This window comes from Strongylocentrotus purpuratus, unplaced genomic scaffold, assembly GCF_000002235.5.
Source record: "Strongylocentrotus purpuratus isolate Spur 01 unplaced genomic scaffold, Spur_5.0 spur5_scaffold_7, whole genome shotgun sequence".
Lineage (NCBI taxonomy): Eukaryota > Metazoa > Echinodermata > Echinoidea > Camarodonta > Strongylocentrotidae > Strongylocentrotus > Strongylocentrotus purpuratus.
In genome coordinates this window covers 7,354,120-7,369,428 of record NW_022145613.1, presented here as the reverse complement: position 1 = coordinate 7,369,428, position 15,309 = coordinate 7,354,120, and the positions used below count along the sequence as shown (strand labels likewise).

Here is a 15,309-nt window from a genome sequence, read left to right as displayed (position 1 = left end):
AAACAGCGAAGAGAGAATACCAGTTTCGTGAAATTCACACTCCTCGCCCAGTTTATCTCTCTAGCTCTCTCTTTCTTTCTTTCTCTCTCTCTATCTATCTCTCTCTCTACCTCTCTCTCCCCTCCTTATTCCCTCTTTTTCCATACAGTTGTCATTTATACATTTCATAGTTTTATCCTTTATATTAAATTTCTCATTTTCATTTGTCATTCTCTTCTTTCACTAATATACTTACATATCTTGAAGAATAGTCATATTATGAAAGGTTCCTGGTTCGATGTATTTCAGTTCGTTGTTATCTATGTTCCTATACAACGGAAGAAGAAGAAGAAGAAGAAGAAGAAGAAGAAGAAGAAGAAAAATTCAAATTTCGTCTTTAAAAAAAACAGAATAAAAGTAAACATTATTGAAAGTCGGTTCATCGATGAACCAACAAAATAATTAAGCCTAAAGATATTGTATTACTATAGTAGTCAGTGGAGCTATAGAGTAAAAAAGGCTACGAATAATTCACAAATTGACATTATTGCTATACCGTATTAGATGTTTTACTATGTCGAAATCTTTTGAAATATATTGTTAAATCGAAGAAGTGTATGTTATATCACAATGTGGTGAACGCCCTCTCGAGACAACAAACATAACGTGGGTATGGCAAGACGCTATAATGCTTTGTACACTACAAAAGGCACTCCACTCCAATCGTACATTTTTTTGGAATATCCATTGATCAGATACGTAGTAATGATTTTTAACATAATACAAAATGTTGAGTAAAGATTCACCCTTATACTCACACTCTAAGTAAGGTCTCTTCCAGTCCATAGAACAGAGATGAGTTGATCGACGTCAGATTATTTCGAGTTATTATCCTTCAAAATAATTTAATAAAAACAGCTCTTTAATCATAACTGCATAAATGGGATGATTGATAAAGCACACAGGAAATAAAGACAAAGAGGGATGAAAGAAGCCCAATATAAAACGCTTTCTTTCAAGTTTCTTCCCATTTCTCGCTTATTTTCCCCCTTTCTCTTTTTTATTTTCTTTCACCATGTAATGTTTCGTTATTCATTAGCACTCGCCCAAATACACCCCTCTTAATTCCTGCTTATATAGCTACACCACTATCAGTTGGCTATCTACTGAAGTCTATTTAGAAAGGATATCGCTATATTATCTTATATAATAATCATAAATTTAACTTTGTGTTCCTGACATTAACGTCTGGTGTAGGCCTTCAGTTTGGGGCTTTATTAATTATTGATTGATTTATCAATTCTTTTAAAGCCCCATCGCACTAGTTTGGCCAGGAGGGATTAGACCTCCCAGCATGGTCACTGACAGGTGGTTATCTCATCATCTAAGCTCTCAATTAACATAGGAAAAAGAGGATCATGGGGACCAATGGTCACCGATTAGGCACAGTGTGCTATATAGGGGGCGCAAGTAGCTATAAATAGTGCAGTGGGCCTTTAATCGAAGAAGAAAAAAAAAGACTTACAATCTCTCAAGAGAACCACCGAGGTCACGGAAGGTACCAGGCCGGAAGTCAGTTATCCCATTGAACTCAAGATCTCTGAAATATAAAAGATGATGATCAAGTTAAATTGGAGTTGTCGTGGTATAGTGGTTCATCCACTTAAAGGTACTATGTCCCATTTGCAGGCCAAAAAAATGAAAAAGTTAAATTCCAACTGCATTTGAAAGATAATACTAATTTAGAACTTCCCTAAAAAAGGTGGGGCTTGAAAATGTCTGCAAGTGGGAAATAACGACTATTAGTCGTCAAATCGACTTTAGGGCTATAGAGCCCAAAGTATAGTCTTGATTTTCAGACAATAATCGAATGGTCATATTACGTTTTATGCTGCGCAAAGATTCAATCAGTTTAATCTTGGCCATCACAGGAAGTGGGTTATTGATGTAGACATTAATGCTCATGTACCCTTTACAACTCTTTTCATGTGTGTTATTACCAAAGAAGAAAAAAAGCCAGTCAGTCACTCAATAGTGTCTGACAGTGAAGTCTAGCAAGTAAACGTGTTTCCTTGCATAATTTGAATATGAGGACACTGCTAACGTTTAAATTTCACAGATAGGACATACATGACATATCCATAATTCCTGCAAAGCTCTACAGAATTTGAGGTTGGCTGCAAAAGGGACATAGTACCTTAATCTTAATCTAAGGGTTGATGGTTCGAATCTCAGCCCGGCACAAACATTCTTTGGCAAGACGTTAATCTACATTTTCCACTCTCCACTCAGGTGCAAATGGGTACCTGACAATCGCTGGGGAAATAGTGATTGCAGGACCCCCGGAAGAACAGCATTGAATCTAATGAGGTTTCCCTGGGTAAAGAACATTATTATTATCACTATTATCGTTATCATTATCGGATTCATTACATTCAGCGAGCACTAAATGACCCGCCCCCCCCCCCCTTTCTTAATAAAGGTTCTCTCTACATAACGCAGTGACTCTTCGCACTTTCCGACAGCGTCATGTCAGGAGTTACCATGCATAATATAAATGCATAGATTGACAGTATCATATAAACGTTTGAAAGTCTTTCTAATATTTATTAAACCAGGTTCTAGCGCCTAGGTAGATACCCACCATCATTTAGGCCTTAAAATGTTGTATTGCCCTTTAGGTGCCAGAACCTGGGTCGGTCGGTCGGTCGGTCGGATATAAAATATTTTTAAAAAGGTAACTTTTTTCTTTCTTTCTCAAAGCAGCGACCGACGCCCAAATCTCGCTTGTTTCTAGCTGGTGCAGTTTATGGTATATACACTTACACGAGGCCCGGGTCTACCTGTTTACGCTAGCAGGATTTCGAAACTAGGGCAGAAGACGAGTGTGAATTTGGGAATAATGTTATGATTTATGCATTTATATCCAGGCGCGGATCCAGGATTTCTTAGGGGGGGGGGCCCAAATTTGAAATTATGCGAGCCAAATATTGGTACGTAACGATGACCAACAGTGACGTAATGCGGACGGGGATCGGTGCAGAGAGGGGCGAGTTTTCCCCCACCCTCCTCCACGAAACGCGGAAGCTTTGACGTTTCATTAAATTATTAGAGAAAGAAGACGATTCGTTGTACCGGTCTCGACTCAAAATCTTCGTCTGAATTTAGTTTTTTTTCCGCTCCCGCGCGAAGCGCGAAAAATTTTACGATTTATTAAATTATTAGAGAAAGAAGACGATTCGTTGTAGAGTTCTCGACTCTTAATCCTTGTCGTAATTCAGCCCCCCCCCCCCGTCCTGCGCGAAGCGCGGAAGCTTTTACGTTTTATTAAATTATTAGCGAAAGAAGACGATTCATTGTAGAGTTCTCGACTCTTAATCCTTGTCTAAATTCAGCCCCCCTCCCCCTCCTGCGCGAAGCGCGGAAGCTTTGACGCTTCATTAAACTATTAAAGAAAGAAGACGATTCGTTGTACCGTTCTCGACTCTTAATCCGCGTCTGAATTTAGTTTTTCCCCCATCCCGCGCAAAGCGCGGAAAATTTTACGTTTTATTAAATTATTAGAGAAAGAAGACGATTCGTTGTAGAGTTCTCGACTCTTAATCCTCGTCTGAATTCAGGTTCCCCCTCACGAGCGAAGCGCGGAAGCTTTTACGTTTCATTAAATCATTAGAGAAAGAAGACGACCCGTTGTACCGTTCTCGACTCTTAATCCTCGTCTAAATTCAGTCCCCCCCCCCCTCCCCCTCCTGCGCGAGGCGCGGAAGCTTTGAAGTTTCATTAAAACTGTTAAAGAAATAATACGATTCGTTGTAGAGTTCTCGACTCTTAATCCTCATCTGAATTCAGGTCCCCCCCCCCCCCAAGCTTTTAAGTTTTATAAGATTATGAGAGAAAGAAGACGATTCGTTGTAGAGTTCTCGACTCTTAATCCTCGTCTGAATTCAGGTTCCCCCCCCCCCCTCCCGCGCGAAGCGCGGAAGCTTTTACGTTTCATTAAATCATTAGAGAAAGAAGCCGATTCACTGTACCGTTCTCGATTCTTAATCCTTGTCTGAATTCAGTCCCCCCCCCCCCCCCCCTCCCCTCCTGCGCGAAGCTTTGACGTTTCATTAAATTATTAGAGAAAGAAGACGATACGTTGTACCGTTCTCTATACTCTTAATCCTTGTCTGAATTTCAAAGATTGTCTTTGTCTGCTCCTTTTACTTTCTACGTCCTCTTCCGATTTGGGGGACCCCCCCCCCCCCCCCCCTGGCTGGCTACGCGCCTGCGGTCAGATAAACACATTTTGATAACTTGTCCGGCTCCGGAAGCTCAGGGGTTTTAGGCGTTTAATTAAGGTCAGATGATCATTTTTTTTTAATACCTATTATTTTGTGACACTGGCAGGTCACTATTTGGCGTGGGGTCCAGGGGGCGGATCCCCCCAAAAGCGGGGTTTTAGGCATTAAATTACCGTCAGATGAGCATCTAAGGGCCTGCCGTAGCGCCCTAGGTGGAATCCAGGGGGCAGAGCCCCGGAAGCTTAAGGGTTTTAGGCATTTAATCACGGTCAGATGAGCATATTTTGATGACTCATTTTTTAACACTGGCAGTTAACTATTCGTTCTTTCTTGCGCTCATTCTATTTTTTTCTCTTTAATATACTTTTTCAAATAAAGTGGGGGGGGGAGGGAGCTCGAGGCTCCCGATCCCTGCCGTACCTCGGGCCCTGACATGTAGGAATCTCAAGAATCATATTTCGTGCCTGGCTGTAAATTTAGGAATTTGTCATTTTCCAACAAACCATATACAAACGTATAATTTACTAAAAGTGAGGACAAATCTCGGAAATTATGTCATTTCAGCATTATTTGTAATCCACCGTTGTGGAATTATAAATAAACCACGTTTAAATTTGATTTCCCCAAAGCCCCCCCCCCCCCCCATTAGTACGCCAGTATCTCCTCTTTTCCTTTTTTTCTTTCCCTTTCCTTCCTTCTCTCTTATTTTTTTGATTGGAGGGGGGGGGGGTCAACAGCCTGGGAGGAAAGGCCCTTTCGGTCCCCCCGATCTCCTTCTTCCCCCTTTTCTTTTATTCTTCTTCTTCTTCTTCTTTCTTTCCCTTTCTCTCCTCTTTCTCTTTCCCTTCTTTTCCTTTCTTCTCTCTCTTTTTTTTTTTTTTTTTTTTTTTTTTTGCGGGGGGGGGGCCAAGGCCCGCTCGGCCCCCCCCCCCTGGATCCGCGCCTGTTTATATCCCATTTATAAAAACAAACGAAATGAATAACTTTTTATTCATTAAACGCTTGTTTTTCTAAAAACTGTTAAAACAAATTTAAAAAAAAAAAACTCTATTATAAAGCCAACCGTAGATTTTAAGATTTGTGGGTCGGTCGCAAAAGGCAATACAACATCCTTCTTTTTGTTAACGCCGTACAATTATGTATATCGAACGATGTTCCATAAACTAGTAAAGGAAACAAAGTTGTGTCTAGTATGAACGTAAGGTGGTGCTCTTTCAATAATATTTCAGGATACCACAAACTCAACATGGCTGTCTCAATACTTACATAAAGAATAGATTGGTCAGCCCTTCGAAACAGCCTTCCTCAAACCTCGTCAGAAAGTTGAACTCTGCAAAGCTTTATTAATCAAATGAAGAAAATCAGAAACAAAAGACATAAAAGGAAGCACCGTGTATTATATTGCAAAAGTAATCTTTCCGTCATAAGGTGGTTGTAACTTGAAAGTCGGATCCAGGATTCTCTAAAGAGGAATGGGCCGATAGTTCTGATAGATCTCTGACAAGGAAACAAAAAGGGGTAAAAAGTCCCTGAAAAGCAACAGAAATACATAAAGTAAAGGTCCTCCGATTCTTTAAGATCCATTACCATGCGTAAGACGACCTCTCCGAAGTTCAAAGGCCCTTTTATCATGACTCTCATGTTGTTGTTTTTTTCTTCTTCTTCCCCCCCCCCCCCCCCCCCCTCTAAACTACAATGGTTCTCTAAATGCAATGGCGGGGTTCTATAGGCCACTGGATTCAGGCAACGCCCCTGAGCAACAATTATCAACAGTGTCGGTACTTACAGTAGATACAGGTTGTAGAGTCCACGAAACGTCCCCTTCTCTAAATACCTCAACTTGTTATTTCGAATGTACCTGAAATAACATGATAAATGATAAAGTACATTGCAGTTTGCTGTCTTGTTAACAACAATACAAGAATGGGTGAAACTTTTAAGACTGATCTTTTGAAACCTCTCCTGACTTGGCCCTTGCTGAAACAAGTTTACCACATAACTCTGGAAGGAAATAATAAGGAAGATATTAATGTACACGAAGTAATGTACTGTGTTAATCTATTCACGACACGATAAAAACTCAGGATCTTTCAAACAGATTGATTTTGAGCATCTATCCACATGCGAAACATAAAACAGCCCATATTATACCCCAAAAGTCTACCAACAGAAGGCACTACAAATGAATATTGTAACTAAAGTTTGGAAAATGTGAATAGCGACCACGAAACAATAAATGCCACATTGAAAAGGAAGAGTCAATGAATGATTTTCTTCTATTTATGTTTGATATAATTGCAATTTTTTTTTTTTTTTAAATGATCCTTCATATTTCTATTTTAAACAATAACTACTGATAACTTTTAATAGTTCGATATTTTTTTAATTGAGAAAGTTTTACTTACAATTTATAGAGGCGAGCGCACCATCGAAGACACCAGAAGGGAGATGATCGATATCACAGTTAGTCAGGTCACTACCAGAGAGAGGGAGAGAGAAGAAGGAGAGGGAGAGAGAGAACAAAAGGAGAGAGAGGGAGAGAACAAAAGGAGAGTGAGGGAGAGAGAAACAGAGAGAGATAGAGAGAGAGAGAGAGTTGAAAGGAGGGATGAAAAGGATGGAGGGAGGGGATCGAATGGATAGGAGAAAAGGAAGACACATAATAGAGAACAAAGGAAACGAAAAGACAGCAACAGCATTATATAATAGTTATAAAACGAATAAATAATGTAAACAAAATACCAGTTTAAAAGATATGCCAATGATTAAGAAATTTACATTTTAACATATATTACAGCCTATTTGAATTATAAATGGCCAAACAAATCTATCAAGTCAACGATATCATGCAATACAAAATAAGTTATCGTTTTCAAAGACTCTTCAAATTGCCCTGGATCAATGATCATTTCCTTACTTGTACCTTTCTTCCTCTTCCTCTTTCTTCTTCTCTTTCTCTCTCCTTTTCTCTTTATCTTTCTCCGTCTCTTTCTCTTTCTCTCTTTTTCTCTTTATCTTTCTCTTTCTGGTTCTCTTTCTTTTCCCCTATCTCTTTCTCTATCACTTTTTCTTTCCCTCTCCTTTTCTCTCTGTCTTTCTCTCTCTCTCTCTCTCTCACTCTCTTTCTTTTCTCTTTCTCCATCTCTTTCTCTTTGCCCAATAATAATATTCAATGACATACTCACAGGGTATTCAGATTTGTAGCACCGATGAAGCTTCCTGGATCGAGATGCATTAAGGGAATGTCATGGAGGTCTCTACAAGTATTGATAATCAAAATTAAGGGAAAACAAGATAATAATGCAGTAAGTAAATACATTTGCTGTTGGCCTTCGCAATCTTTGATGAACCATATTATCTTTTAATCCTTAACATAATTTATGGGGGATCTCAGGCGCGTACACAGGGGGGGGGGGGGTTAACCCCCCCCCTTTGGTATTTTTTTGTGTGTAAACCCCCCCCCCCTAAACCACCCTAAACCCCCCCCCCCCTTTGGATTTATTTTTTTCATTAAAAAAAAAAAAAAAAAAATATATATATATATATATATTCCCATGGCTGACCTAAAAAAGCTGACCTTACCCCCCCCCCCCCCCTCCAACGGAACAAAATGTCAAATGTTCAAATTTCGAGACCAAAAAAAAAGTGTCCTCTTACCTCCCGACTTTATCGATTTCTTAATAAGGAGGGGGCATCACATCACAGCACCCCTTCCCATATTGTGCCAACCCTAAGCTACCAAGCATAGGTTAAAGTATTGATGGGTTACTGGCACAATACGTGGGCTACGATCTTACTAACGTTGGATGAATTAACAGGATGCCCGTACAAGGGTGTGAGTGGGGGGTGATCATATCGTCTATCTTTTCACGTTTCTTCTAATCTTTCTCTTTCCCATCTTTATTAAAACTCTTTATTTTTCCCTTTTTATGTTGCATGTTTAGGGAAGAGATACATGTATAAAAGAGGACCCTATCGATTTTCCCCGTCCATATCCCTCCATCCCTTTCTTTCTCTTTAAAATTGACCAATTTCTTCTTTTTTTTCGCCGTGCGAGGGAAAGACACGCCCCTCCCCCCCCCCCCCCCCCCCCCCCCCCCCATCCATGCGACTGCGCCTCTTAAACGAGCTATACTCACATGACGACGGTTCTTAGTGTGGTATTCATTGCATACTCCTGGTTCCAAGTCGTTGTCCCATTCGTCCAGTATGGGAGGTAGCCAGGTGCAGCGCAGAAGGCTCGACTTGGCCCGAAGAAATGGGCATAGGGGCCCTCTCCACATATGCATCCATCGGGACACTTTGAATCTAGGGATCAAAGGTAAATTTGATTTTGATTTTGATTTGATTTTTTTTTTTTAATTCGGAAATAAATGAGATAACATTGAGACAAAGAACTAGTTATTTAGCAAATTTCCGTTTCATAATCATTTCTTTATAATCATTAACAAAACGGGAGAGAACTGACGTTTAAAAAAAAAATCAAAATCGAAATTGTCATCACAATAACGTTATTTGATAAACACGTGAACATCGTCAATTCGTCAATATGACAATTTGGTAGCATTATTATAGACGGCTGGTTCCAACTTGAATGGACCATTTAAAAAAAAATTACTACAGTTTCTACTCTGCACGCGTATATTATTCAAAGCAGCGTATACTATAAACATCCGAATTGTATTCATACTATGAAATCATAGGGCCTGTAGGGGAAACAGTCCACTGGTCAAACGAAAATCATAGCACTAACAGAAAGCTATTGGACTATCAAGACGTGCCTATTACCCTACCCCCTCCCCCCCCCCCCCCCATACAAAGTATAACAAGTATTAAAAACGCGAGTTTCATACCTATACAGTTCTCGTCATCCTGATGAGGGCAGTCAAACACTCCATCACAAAGGAATTTAGAATGAATGCATATATCAGTCCCTTCACACTGAGAGGTATCGGGAGGACAATCTGCATTTAAACAAAGGGAAAAGTCGATAAAGGAGACAGACGAAGTTAGAGACAGAGACAGAGAGACAGAGAGAGGGAGAGGGAGAGGGAGAGGGAGGGGGAGAGGGAGAGGGAGAGGGAGAGAGATTATCATATATTATAAAAATGATTGACTGACCTTTATTTGACAAAATATAAGTAAATTTATATTATTGAATGTACAAGTGATGTATACCTTGACATGATAACCCATTTAAGCGCTTACACCCTCTTTCTCGTCTTCCTTCCCTTCCTCCCTCCCTCACTCCCTGCCTCCCTATCTCCCTCCCTCTCACCTTCTCCATCCCCTCTCTCTCTCTCTCTCTCTCTCTCTCTCTCTTCCCCCCTCTCTCTCTCTCTCTCTCTCTCTCCCCCCCTCTCTCTCTCTCTCTACTCTATCTCTCTCTCTCCCACTCCCTCCATCGCTCTCTCCTCTCCGTCGCTCTCTCCTCTTCACCTCTCTCTTCCTCCCTTTCATCCTCACCTCCACAGCCGATTTCATCCGAGTGGTCATGACAGTCTACGATCCTATCACATCGTGCGATGGCGTGGATGTACTGCACCCCCGAAGCACAGGCAAAGGTCTCAACATCGGGTTCGTAACAACCCAGGTCGAAAGTATCTAAAATACGTGGAAATAGCAAGAGATTTTACTTATTTAGGACCTTAACAAATAAAATATCAGCATTTAACGACTTTACCAGTTTCTAAGTGTTTCAAATTTGTTTTAATTGTTTTTATCTTTTTTTTTTACCCTTTCGAAATAAAATCATCGTTGTGTGTGCTTTTTTTAATAAATATATTATTAAAGCAATTATTGTTTTCTCTTAAAAACAGGAATAAAAGATGGAAAATCCACTGTAAAGGGTTCGTAATGTCGTCAGAATATTTTCCTTTAAAAAGAGCAACGCATTGAACAATTTACGTTCAAGAGTCTTTAAGTATTCTAACAATTTGTTATGTTTCAATTTTTGTTTGTTTGTTTTTCTTTACAATTTTGAGGAAAATTTATGTTTATAAAAGGGTACAATTTTCAGATAAATTAGCAAAAGATATATGTAGAAATAAAAGAGAGAAAGATTTACTAGGAAAATGGAAAATATTTTTAAATTTGCTTACTGTTGATTTCACGTGTGCGTAAATCAAAGGAGAAGCCATCGAAATTTTCAAACTCGTCACTGCAAAAGTCCAACATCACATTTCCCTCCGGAGCAATATTGACGTCACATTACCACTGACCAATGGGAAGCGAGTAACATTAGTGCCGTGTGCAGTCTGGTGGGTGTGTTCAAGAGTCAGGTAATCCCATGTTCTTTCTATTTCGAGGGCGTTTACGCGAATGAGGGCCTAGGGTTAAACCATAATGGTTAATCAAAATTGCCTTAGCATGTGTACGGATGAGAGGGTATATTGTTACTGCATTTCTGTTTACTTTTCTACGATGAAATGAACTAAATTTTTAAAGAATATTCTGCTAGTATCTTAAAGATATTTAGATTTACTTTTCAAAGATCATGAGTAATGACCAAGAACATTATGGAGGCATCGATGGAAGTTAATGAGTTTTCCGAGGTACGACAGCGACAACAATGACCACAACAATATAGAGAACTGTTTATCTATAAATGAAAACAATTAAACAAAGATTGTAGGCAATCTTGCCATTTTCCCTTTGAGTGCGTTTACGACAGAAATATAGAAATAGGCATGTTTCTCTAATACGGTAAGCATTGCTTTTTGGAGGGCCAGAAAACAATTATCTTACTCCAAGGTGAAATAGTACTTATTACAGCTGATATTTGGTATTCATTAACGATTAACCTTGGTGAGGGGTGAAGTAAGGAAGAAATATTATATATTATCATGGCGCCTGGTCGTACTAACTATTATTGAACTGAATCCCTCCTATCAATTCGTGAGGTACAGAGAATTTAACAAAATATTTTTTCAATGTTTCTCTTGTTGTTGTTATCATTGTTGAAAATACCAACTAATTAAGTGAAGTACATCGTTTTTGTAATGTCTTTACCTGCACACCTTCGGGGATCTCCATATACCATTGCCGTCGGGTAGCCGGTGGGTAGGGGTCGGGATAGTCTGGTGAGACCAGTGTCGAAAAGTAGTCCTTGAAATCCTCGCACTCACCATGTTCAGCGTGGACTAGTCCTAAAAGCAGTGACGCCAGGGACGAATTTATAGTAAACTTTTGATAAATCAACTCAAGGGAAGTGTTAGTACCTTAAATTTAAAAAAAAATCTAATCACGATTCTTTTCAATTAGAATAGAAAGACTCGTACGAAGGACACTTAATGAGAAAGATTCAAAATGTTCAAATTTTGTATTCTAGTTATTTGATTCTCTGATATATTCAACCCCCCCCCCCCTTTGGTATTTTTATGTGTGTAAACCCCCTTGAAAAATAACTACCCCCCCCCCCCCCCCCTTTGGGTTTTATTTATTTATTTTTTTTATTTATTTTTTAATTATAAAAAAAAAAAAAAAAAAAAATATGCACATGGCTGACCTAAAAAAGGTGACCTTACCCCCCCCCCCCCCGCCCGCCCCAAAGAAAATGTCAAAGTTTCAAATTTCGAGACCCCCCCCCCCAAAAAAAAAAGGGTCTTCTTACCCCCCCCCCCCCCCCCCCCCCCCCCCCCCCCCCCCCCCGCTTATTCAGCTGCTGGCTTAGTCGTTGCGATTTTTTTTTGGACTCCAAAAAAAAAAAAAAAAAAAAAAGTGTCCGCTTACCAAAAATGTTCCGAACCACATGCAGCTCATCTTTTGGTATTATTTTCTGTACCCTCGATCTCTCACTTCTTTTTGTCATTGTCTGCTCTTTGTATTATGACCGTGTTCTTCTATCTTTGTCGTGTATAGTATTGTCTTGTCCCTTTCTCGTCTCTGTTGGCATTCCCCTTCCCCCCCCCCCTATTTTGTAGTTTTTGTTTTGTAGTTACAGATTAGTTAATTTAATGACTCATTATTCCTAAGTTTCATTTGAGGTGTTCACACTTGTACAAGCATTGCTTTTTAGTGGACTCCTCTGTTTCCAACATGTATTTCTTAAATTTGTTTTAAATGCTTATAACTGATTTGTAATGTTTTGTTGGAAACATGAATAAATTTGAAATCTTGAAATCTTGAAATGAACAAACTCGTTCGGAAAAACGAACACGCGTTCGGAAAAACGAACACGCGTTCAGAAATAGGAGTGCCCCCCCCCCTCCAAAAGGTTAAACTGGACAACACATGGTAACATTCATTTAGGCTATATTTTCCTGATTAAAGGTATGAAGTAAAAATTATAGAAAATTGTTTTTAATTTACTTTAAGTGATTTCATCAAAGATGGTTAAAATGTTATAGTATATTTTTTCTTATACAATCTGGTCAGAAAATATTTCATCATTTTCGCGATTAGATATATGTAGATATTCCCATCTAAATATCGTTTTAAATAACATACAACATATTAAGGACCTAGAATCCTAGATAAAAGAAAGAATTGATTAATGAACTTATTGATAAAAAACCAATAACATATCAATGAATAAATAATCAACTAATAAAAAAAATAAAACAAACAAATAAATAACTAAATAACTACATACATAAATATATGGATAGATTAATAAATACCTAGATAGATAGATAAATAAATGAATAAATAAATGAATGAATAAATACAAAGAATGAATAGACCACACAAACAAAAATCAGAATGAATTATTAGATAGATAGATAGATAGAAAGTTAAACAGACAGATAGATATATACATCAATAAATAAATTAATACCCAATTTGGAAGAAATCGCCTACTCAAACATGCCCGCATGCCTTTATATTTTATAATTTCCCACATTTCCGGAAGAGAACATGACATTTTAAACAGACAAAATCCCCGTTTTGATGATCGACAATTGATTTTTGCAACAATTCGCAAGTTTAGGAAATGATTTATAACACTGAAAACATATTTTTTCAGACTTACCCACTGACATTACCATAAAGACAAAACTTGCCAGTCCTCGCAACGACTTTGCCATGTTGTATAGGCATTCCAAACCCGAACTATAATGAATCAGTAATATTGTTACTCTCCTCTCCGTCTTCATGGGGAAAACTAACAAAATGACTCGATTTTCACGATTTTTAACGACTTCCGACCTCCTTCATATCTTTATAAAAAATAATTAGATATATGTTCTGCTCTTGCCGACATAAAAACAACAACACAACGTCCAATCATCTTGCCGCAATTCTATCCAAAAGACGAAATTATTTCATCATTCATACGGCAAAAAGTAATGAAAAACAGGACTTCGGAAACAAACAAAGGCATCATCCCATTTTCTTTAAGACCGCCGAAAGCTCCTGCGACATCCTTAAAAGATAAGTAGCAGAGCTTAATAAACTAAGGTAATAATTATTTTGTAATTTCATGAAAACTCATCTTATATACATAAGAACTCTTGAGGTCGGAAATAAGAAACAACCAACGTATTTGATATTCTTGCATTTTGTTTTATTACTCTATACTATCGATCATTATAGTTGGTGGAGTATCATTCACCCCTAAGCTTATATGAGGTAATTAGTAAAGGGCGGTCTAGCGACTAATCTTTTTTCCATTAGTATTTGTGCCTTCACAGTTCAATTTCTCGTCATTTTATTCGTTTCTTTAAAGGTAAAGACCAGTTTTGGAAACGCCCCCTCTCAAAATATGAAATGGGAGCTCTTATTACCAATAATGTGAAAGAATATGTTTTGACTAATACGTGATGATAAAAATTTTTGCCGGGAAACCGCCTTTTAATATTATTTATATATTTGGTAAATTATTATATCTATACCGACTGGATAGATATAGCGTGGTCCATATACATATTTCTGTGTACAGTGCTTGTAACTTTACCAACTGGGCCGAATTTCTTATCATTTTGATGATTCCAGAACCTTGCAGTACACACCAATACTTACATGCTAGATGATCAACCTTTTCTGATCGATTCCACAACGTTTCTTTCACAATGCAATCGCATGACCAGAACTGGTCTATACCTTTAATATTGACAAACTGACAGCTAATTGTACATGTAGGGCACCACGTAGGACACCATAGAAGGGTCAAGCTTATGCATATTAATAATATCGTTGTAAGATATAAGATAAGATGAAATCCGTGATGAAAAATAAGAACATTACTATGAAAGCCAAAATCCATGTATTAAACATATGCCTCGTCAGTTCTTTTCAAAGGGTGTGAGTGTTGGACAATAATATTAACAAAGAGCTCGATAGAATATATTATATTAGAGGCTACAGAAACCCGGTTCTTGAGAAATATTATGAATATAATTAGCATGGACAGAAAATTATAACAAATGAAGAAGTTTCAGAAAGGCAAGAGTAAAACCATCACTTTTGAAAACAATAAGAAAGAGGCAAATACAATTTATTGGCCACATAATAACAGACAGGATAAGAACAATTATTTAAAAAAAATATCAACAGGGAAGTTTGCTGTATACAGAGGAGCAGGGGAAGGTAACGCCAACGCCCCGATATTTGCAAAGCCTGAATCAGGCTGAAGAGGGGTCCTGGATATTTAACAACGTCACATCCCATCTATACGTCCCCTAGTGATGGCAGGCCCCTCCCCCCCCCCTCTCTCTCTCTCTCCCCCCCCCCCCCTCTCTCTCTCTCTCTCTCCCACTCTCTCTCTCTCTCTCTCTCCCCTCTCCCCCTCTCTCCCTATCTCTCTCTCTCTCTCTCTCTCCCCTTTCTTTCTCTCTCTCTCTAGCTCTCTCTCTAGCTCCCTCTAGCTAACGAAGAAGTGGGCTGATGTTGCCGACAAAGTGCACTCGTGATAATAAAACAACACCGCTTTGATATCTGTACTTATCTTAGAATATAAGAAGGGAATTACGGCTTATCTTTGAAACATCCTTAATGAAGTGTTCTGTACTACGCAGTCGCACTTGTCTCTGTACTGTACTATACCGCTCTTAAATATTCCAATTATCTCTGCATGAATATTGCCCACTTGAATGCATTTCAT

General features: G+C 38.6%; 2 protein-coding genes across 2 annotated transcripts in view; both read right to left on the bottom strand.

Annotated features, from left to right (window-relative positions):
- LOC115919788 overlaps positions 1-10,442 on the bottom strand; it is a 13,666-nt gene extending 3,224 nt beyond the window's left edge. The window contains exons 1-7 of the mRNA XM_030973982.1: positions 10,367-10,442; positions 9,732-9,869; positions 9,119-9,229; positions 8,405-8,573; positions 7,451-7,522; positions 6,671-6,741; positions 1,505-1,577 (exon numbers count right to left, since the gene is read on the bottom strand). Coding sequence (XP_030829842.1) covers positions 1,505-1,577; positions 6,671-6,741; positions 7,451-7,522; positions 8,405-8,573; positions 9,119-9,229; positions 9,732-9,869; positions 10,367-10,442 — 710 coding nt within the window. The remainder of the gene's footprint in view (positions 1-1,504; positions 1,578-6,670; positions 6,742-7,450; positions 7,523-8,404; positions 8,574-9,118; positions 9,230-9,731; positions 9,870-10,366) is intronic.
- Positions 10,442-13,409, bottom strand: LOC115919787. Its single transcript, XM_030973981.1, has 3 exons — positions 13,240-13,409; positions 11,277-11,413; positions 10,442-10,594 (listed from the first exon to the last, which is right to left on the bottom strand). The coding sequence occupies exons 1-3, from the start codon at positions 13,361-13,363 to the stop codon at positions 10,442-10,444; spliced, it is 414 nt and encodes a 137-aa protein (XP_030829841.1). The 5' UTR covers positions 13,364-13,409.
- Between the last annotated feature and the right edge of the window lie 1,900 nt (positions 13,410-15,309).

Coding starts and splice junctions, on each gene's coding strand:
- LOC115919787 (XM_030973981.1), bottom strand. CDS start 13,363: ATGAAGACGGAGAGGAGAGTAACAATATTACTGATTCATTATAGTTCG. Junction 11,414..13,239: donor CTTTATGGTAATGTCAGTGG/GTAAGTCTGAAA, acceptor CACTGCTTTTAG/GACTAGTCCACGCTGAACAT. Junction 10,595..11,276: donor AGATCCCCGAAGGTGTGCAG/GTAAAGACATTA, acceptor GTTTAACCCTAG/GCCCTCATTCGCGTAAACGC.